The sequence below is a fragment of the Grosmannia clavigera genome (genome assembly GCF_000143105.1).
Source record: "Grosmannia clavigera kw1407 unplaced genomic scaffold GCSC_113, whole genome shotgun sequence".
In the NCBI taxonomy this organism is placed as follows: Eukaryota; Fungi; Ascomycota; class Sordariomycetes; order Ophiostomatales; family Ophiostomataceae; genus Leptographium; species Leptographium clavigerum.
In genome coordinates, this window is record NW_014040831.1 from 19,241 (window position 1) to 26,667 (window position 7,427).

Below are 7,427 nucleotides of genomic sequence, written 5' to 3' on the forward strand. Positions count from 1 at the left end.
TATTTTACTACTAACAAGGGTGCTAAAGGAGACTAGGATTTATTAGTAGCCTTCTATAGAGCAAGATATCTTAAGATACATAAATCTAGCAAGCTAATCAAGTATAGCTTATGTAATCAGTTAATTGATTTAGTACAGAGCTGCGAACGAAAGAAATAATTTGATTTGCCAACCTTGAATCTAGGTTATAAATCATCGAAAGGCTCTATTGAAAGGTAAGACAGATTTTTAAAATAATAATGACGAACTTAAATTTTATCCAGAAGCGAAGCACGAGCTAACCATATAGATTACCACTATATATGCATAGCTGAAAAAGAGAACAAAAGGAAAAAAGTAGAAGACATTACAGAGTACTCCGTACGGAGTACATGCGAGTACTCTGGTCGACGAAGCGCAGTTCGAACCGCCGATAGCGTTGTCAAGGGGTCTTATCAGCGCGTCATATGATTGGCTGCCCGTCTCTCCCCAGCCTAAAAATATCAACGCGACTTCGAAGCATGGAAGGATAAAAAATTGCTAGACAGTGACCACAACGGCAAGGACAGAACGAACGCCCGTCTTCCCTTCCTGCTCCCACTCACTCGACTTTTATCGAAAAAATGCTGTGCGCACTTTCCGGCGAGGCCCCCGAAGAGCCCGTGGTCTCAAAAAAGACTGGAAGCATCTACGAGAAGCGATTAATCGAGAAGTACATCGAGCAGAACGGAAAAGAACCTGGCACCGATGAAGAGCTCGATATGGAAGATCTTTTGCCTCTGAAGGCAGGAAGTGTTGTGCGGCCGCGGCCGCCAACACTGACTTCTATTCCGGCGCTTCTGGCGACCTTCCAGAATGAGTGGGATGCACTGGCGTTGGAGGCATACAACTTCCAGGAGCAGCTGGCGCAGACCCGGATGGAGCTCGCAACAGCTCTTTATCAACACGATGCTGCTATCCGCGTCATCGCACGCCTGACAAAGGAGCGGGATGAAGCAAGAGAGTCGCTAGCTCGTGTTACAGTCGCTGCCTGCGGCACGGGACCGTCTAACGGAGATTCTATGGCGGTCGACGACGAAGAGTTGCCTGAGGCCTTGGCGGCTGTAGTGGATGAGACGCTGAAGAAGTGTGTTTAATAGAGAGTACGACTGACTTTGGGATATGCATTGCTGACATGTTCTCCGCTCAGTCTTTCCAAGTCCCGAAAGCGGCGACCTGTGCCTGCTGGATGGGCAACAGCACACGAAATCTCGTCTTTCTCCCCGACTGCTTCGGATATCCTCCCTGTGGTAACAGCAACGGCGATTTCCGTAAGCAGTGACGGGAGGTTTGCCGCGGTCGCCGGCCTCGATGGCAGTGTCGGGATCTACTCAGTAGAGGCACGAAAGCTAGAGCGGTCGTTGAAAGTAGACGAGCCGGTGACGGCGGTGGTTTGGGTTGACGCCAAAATTATCGTGGGTACCGCAAAGGGCAGCATCAAGATTTTTGTGGGGGGCAAGGAAGCTGCTGCGATGCGTGAGCATGCCGGCGCCGTGACGGGCGTGGCCGTCCACCCATCGGGCCGGATATTGGCTTCCGTTGGGCCAGATAAGACTATTGCATTTTACGATCTGCAGTCCCTGTCTCGAGTCAGTCGCGCACATAGTAACGCCTGTGAGTGTTTTCACCAGCAGATGGATGCCCCGGAAGCTTGTGTCTTTCTGTTTGTGCTTGCTGTGAAGCTGACACGTCCCTTTTTCCAGCTCTCACCACGATTGCTTTTCACCCCGACGGCCATCTTGTCGCGGCAGGCACGGCTACAGGCGACGTGCAAGTATTCATGACCAAGACGGGCGAGCAGGCGACAACATTTAATCTCGGAGCACCCGTGGAAGTCATTGTCTTCTCGGAGAACGGTTACTGGATTGCGGCGACGGCGAAGGGCCAGACTACAGTCACAATCTTCGACCTGCGCAAGGAAGGCGACGAGGCGGTGGCTAAAGTACTGGACATTGGCAGCACCGTGGCTGCACTGGCCTGGGATTACTCGGGACAGTTTCTGGCAACAGCTGGCCCATCTGGTCTGACAGTGCAGCAGTACGCCAAGGGTGCGAAGACGTGGTCACAAACATTGTCCAGCGCGACGCCCGCCGTGTCTGTACAGTGGGGTACCGAGGCAAAGCAACTGCTATCTGTGAATATTGATGGCGTGGTTTCGGTACTAGGCGCCAAAGAGTAGGAGGCAGTATACAATGTCCGGCAATATAGAGGCAAAGAAGGCGTCCGCCCTCTTTGATCATGTGATGTACGAAACATTGTCTGGCCTGCATCGTTGTGCTTTTTCAGATATGCTTGCTATGGAGCAGCCTGTCCAGTTTGACACAATAAAATCGAATTATCTTTATCCCGATATTGGGTTAGCTGTATGTACGGAGAGCCCATGTAGTTTTCCAAAGGCTATGTCAAAAGTAATGGCAAAAAAAATCCAGAGGCAGCCTTGTCAGGAACTGCCCTAGAAGGCAAAGCGGGGCTTCCCATAGCGGACACTACAAGAATTGCCTAGCCATTTCTGGTCTTGCGTGGCGGCGTATCGCTCACTCTTCTTTTGCCTGCCTGCCTTCGAATTCACTGTCCTACATACCTTCTGGAGGGGTTTTCCGTCAGAGCAGCCCATTTTCAATTAGAGTGCTTTGCACGGTGCTACTCAATTTCAATTTTTTTTGCTAGGCTCGATGGCTCCTACTTGCCACAATTTACGACCTGATTATCGCGTCCTCTTTTCAGGAATAATTTAGTTCCTACCCGGCGAGAAGCATTGCTGCACGCTACCTTCACGGCCAGGACATGGATATCTCTCCCTCACCCAAATACAGTAGTGCTAATTCTGAAGAGGAATTTGATCCCGACATCGTCACATCTCCCCCTCTCTCACGTTCCCTTGCCCAGACAGCGACGTTGGAGGCTACGAGAATCAGCCGAACACGACGGGCTCACGACGCTCACGACGCTCTTCCCCTCACGATCATAGTTCTGTAGAGGGCTTTGGAAGACTGCTCAACGGAGGCCACATCATCACCGATCCCACCACCTTATATTTTGACAACGCTCAATACTACGGTGACGTTGCTGAGGGCGAGCTCTTCTTGGGCGACTTTGTCGAGTCCAGGCAGTCCCGGCCAATGCCAGCTAGGCCAGAGTCAGCCTCAGACAATAGCAGCGGAACTAGTTACGCTGGAGACGAGACGGTAGATATTGAAGAAGGGGGACAGGGTAGTGACAGGCTCAGCAGTGGAAGCCAGAGCAGCACTTCTCTGCCATCACCACTCGTGTCGAATTCTCCGCCACCAGAGGTGGACGCAACCCTGCGTCAGTTGATACAGGAAGCGGTGGCAAGGCACCTAGAACAGAACCAGCAGCAGCATAACAGGGTTAGAACCACGTCTCAACTGCCCCAATTGTACCAACGTTCCCGACAAGCACAGGCCGTCGTTATGGACCGGCAGCAAGGCGAGCCGACCGTCATCGACCTGACCGAGGAGCCAGACAGTCCGGTTTTCCAGCTGCGAGCGGCCCGATTGCCGGAACAGCAAGAGCGATCACGGCGTGGTACCGGGTCCCGGCCGACCGTCATAGACCTAACGGACGACTCACCTGACGCTCAGCCACGACAACAGGGCGGCGCAAATATTTCCAGCCCAGAATACATAGAGGTCAGGCCGGCAAGACCACGTCGTGGCCAACAAAACGACACATTCTCCGAACTACAACTCAGTTTCGGCTTCAGCCAGTTTGCCCGCAGTCACCTGCCCGCGCTGCCCAATATTTTCCCATTTCACCGCCAGAACCAGAACCCCAACCCCAACACACACATACGCAACGGTCGACGCATTCGTGGCGCTTCCCAAGACGGCTACTTTTACCACGGACACCAGCCGGTAGAAGTGGATTTGGAGATTCTCGGACAACATTACCTACCCGTCAACCCACTACGAGGCAACCAACCTGAGCTCAACTACCAGATGAACGGTATACTGCAAGTGCCCAGGATGGGCGGTAGCAATGACCAACCACTACTCGGCCCGCCACCACATATTCCACCACCGCCTGCCCGAGAAGGCTTCACGAGAGATACCGGCGAGGACGTAGTAGCAGTGTGTGCCAGTTGTGGTGAGGAACTGATGTATGACCCGGACGGAGGGGCTGATAACCCGCCAGCCAAGCGGGCGCGGACACGAAAAGATCGGGAAGAACATCATTTTTGGGCTGTCACAGCCTGTGGCCATGTAAGCGCCCCTTGCCTTAAAAGATATCCCCGTTCTTGCAGTGCTGTTTTTGTGATGCTGACGAGTTCTCTGCAAACAGGTCTATTGCAGACGATGCTTTGAGAATCGGCGCAGCAAGGACCCCACTCTCGGTTTCGCCTCTAATGGAAAGGCAACGCTGTGCGCCGTTGAGGGTTGCCAGACAGATGTAACGCTGAAAAAGGCCTGGGTTGGGCTATTTCTCTGAGTACTAGGAAAAGCAAGGGACGACTGTGGCTTCTCTCCAGGCCAAGATGTGGCCGCTGCATTGGCATCGCATGGCATTGGAAAGTGGGACTTTGCGTGTATCGTTATGTATGCATACGGCTGGACATTACAACGGAGTACGGAGTAGTGATGGCTTAATTCACTTTTCATTTTTTGCTGCTCTCTCTTATCTCTCACGGCCCACCTTTGGCTTTCTGCGGCATGTTAGGCCACCTCATCGTTTCTCTGCCCTGCTGTGCTCATGCATTTGCCAGCTCCCTGTCAGCGTCGTCTGTACTCCGCCGCCGAGAAGGCGCATGAAGATGGCTTGATAGTCGCCCCCAAATACCATCAACATAGTGCAGCCGCTTGGGGCAGACAATTCTCTCGATTTCGCCAATGAAGGCACGGTGGTGATTTGACCAGTTAATCAGGATGGCGGAGGCTGCACAAGGATGATACGGCAGAGCAACGGAAGTAGTGTGATCAGGCTTAACCGGTAAGCATGCCTCTAAATATAATAGGGGTGACCCAGGCATCGGCCGTCAACATCTCATTGTCAGCTTTAGCCTGAATTTAGGGCCAGGCCCGTGTTGGAGCTGCACCTTTCAGAGTACCACTCATGCGGTTGCGCAGAGTTGCAGCCTCGATGCCGGCGTGCAGACTGTGCGGGCCAGCTTGTAGGTCACGGCCCAATGCAGCCACAAGGATGGGCGTCTGTCTAGTCACTCATACGATCGGCCGGTGCCGTGACCAGTGCAGGCACTGTGTGGCATAGCGAACTATGTTCCTTTGTGATCGGGAGGGTGTCGTCGTCGTCGCCGCCATGTACCGTAGTATTACATTGGTTACCGTCTGTATTCCGCGATTCTGATGTCTCAGCTTAGTCGTTGCTCCCGCTCGCTCTGTTCCCCTTCGCTGTAGGGATTTAGATATATAAAATTACCGGCAGCCTTGCCATCTTCGTCGCCGTCACCGTCAGCGGAGCTGGTGCTTACCCCATATATCGGGATTGATGCATGCTCTGTGGCAGCTCGAAAGCTCCAGCCTTATCACCTGTACCGTCACGGCCACTACATAGAGCTGTATGTGGGTCAAAGCGGCCGGAAATATGTGCTTTTCACTATCGTGTTGTGTAGTGCCAGCCCCGGTTCGTAGGAGAGTAGCCTTGTCCAGGGTGGAGAGGTCGCAACGTGAGCACATCGCCATCTGGCCTTTGACGGGAGATGTTGTAATATATATAGGGCTAAGGGAGACTTGTTTTGTGCAGGCCGGTCATTTCGGCTTTCCTCTATGTGTTGATTCGATGCTCGCTTTGGAACCGTCTAGAAAAAAGGGGGTGTCTGCGCCTACAAGCCTCCGGACGTTTCTCGGCACGGCCTCTGATTACTAGCAGCGCGAGCTTCTCATTAAACACCTGATATTCGTGCGTCCAATCTTTACCAGCACGTCGACGGTCTATTGGAGTACTCGCGTATGCTCGCTTGGACATATTTCCGTGTTTCAAGTGTTTTCGAGGCTGCGAATCTGCGTATCTTGCTCTGTCAGCACTAGTCGAAGTGCTGCATTGGCCGATATAGCACGGCTCTGCTCGATTTTTTTGTTGCGAATATGGCTGGCATCCATATCTGGTTTCCTGGATCCTTAAATAACTTCAGAAGGCCGAAAATTCAGCCGACTTCTGGGCTGATGAATTTTGCAAGAGATATATTCTCTTGTATATATTTCAGGGCTGTGGCTCATACCAGTTTCTGTACTCCGTACTGTCTAGCCGATGTCTGGAGACGGTCAGTATGCATTAGAAAGGTGTAACAAGATAAAGTAAACGCAACATGGTTCTTGGGGACAAACTGGTATTGCTATTTATGTAGCCTTTTTATTTTGGAGCTCGTCGAACATGTTGATGTATTTTTCAGCAGTGCCTTGAGATTGTCGTCGTGATTTATTTTCCCCCCTCTAGAACATTTTTACACTCCGCGAGTCAAGCATCTGTCCACTGGAGTTTATGCCCACCACCTCAGCGAATAGTAGTCTAGCATTTCTAGAAAAACGTGTTGGTCTGCGGAGAAATGTGCAGACTCGAAGGAAGCCAGAACAGATTAACAGAGGCCAGTGACAGGCAAGTCAAGGAATACAAAGCTACAAGCTAAGCTGGATACCAACTGCAAAAGGAGTAAAAATCCGGAGTCTAAGAGCAATAAACGCATCGTTTCTGACGACCAAGTAAGCAAGAACCAGTGTCTTCAATGGCTAAAGCCGTGGCTGTGACACGAATCTATAGCTTCTTCCAATCCAAACCGAAATGACTGGGAGATGATGCTAGCTTGTCAAAGGCGATTCACAGCAGGTCCTAGTCGCGCAGATGTCTATACGGCAGTCTACATATGTTTATAGATTGCTATGAGCGGGGAAAAGATGCGACAATCGGCAGCAGGAGTGTTTTTGGAAGCTATAAGGAGTAGGCCGTTGATGACTACAGCTATGTGCAGCTGCCTGCAATAAACTGTAAAACATAATCTAGTACTGCTACAAAGTGTATATAGCTGCTTTCAAGCCCTTAGAAATGGTATTGATTGTGGCCTAAAAATAAGCACAATTACTCTTCTTTCCGTTCCTTGTAGCTTTTTTATTATAGCAGATGTTCTGGGCTGTTTGTTGCGTCAGCCAGTGGGCGGTACGACACGAAGGGCCAACCGCCGCGAAGGCAAATTGCGCGTCTGCTAGCCAGCGTTTTTGCATTTAATTTCCGTTTAATTTTAATACAACTCGTTTGCTTTTTTGTTGATCTGGTCGTTGGGAACAGCTCCTTTCTCACCTTCGACCTTCTTTCCAGCCTATCTTTCAGTGCACTTATCTTACCTTCTAGCAAGTACAGCCCCCACACCAAGTAGCGCCACATCTGCTAACCAGGCATTAGACCGCCAAGAAGCATCAACAACTCCGTGAGAACAGGCCATGACA

General features: G+C 51.2%; 1 protein-coding gene across 1 annotated transcript; it reads left to right on the forward strand.

Moving 5' to 3' along the window:
* Nucleotides 1–602: 602 nt before the first annotated feature.
* CMQ_3819 (cell cycle control protein) lies at nucleotides 603–4,467 on the forward strand (the record flags this gene model as incomplete). Its single annotated transcript, XM_014319757.1, has 5 exons — nucleotides 603–1,105; nucleotides 1,169–1,632; nucleotides 1,722–2,193; nucleotides 2,987–4,241; nucleotides 4,321–4,467. 5 exons carry the CDS (start codon nucleotides 603–605, stop codon nucleotides 4,465–4,467), a joined length of 2,841 nt encoding a protein of 946 aa, XP_014175232.1.
* Nucleotides 4,468–7,427: the final 2,960 nt, after the last annotated feature.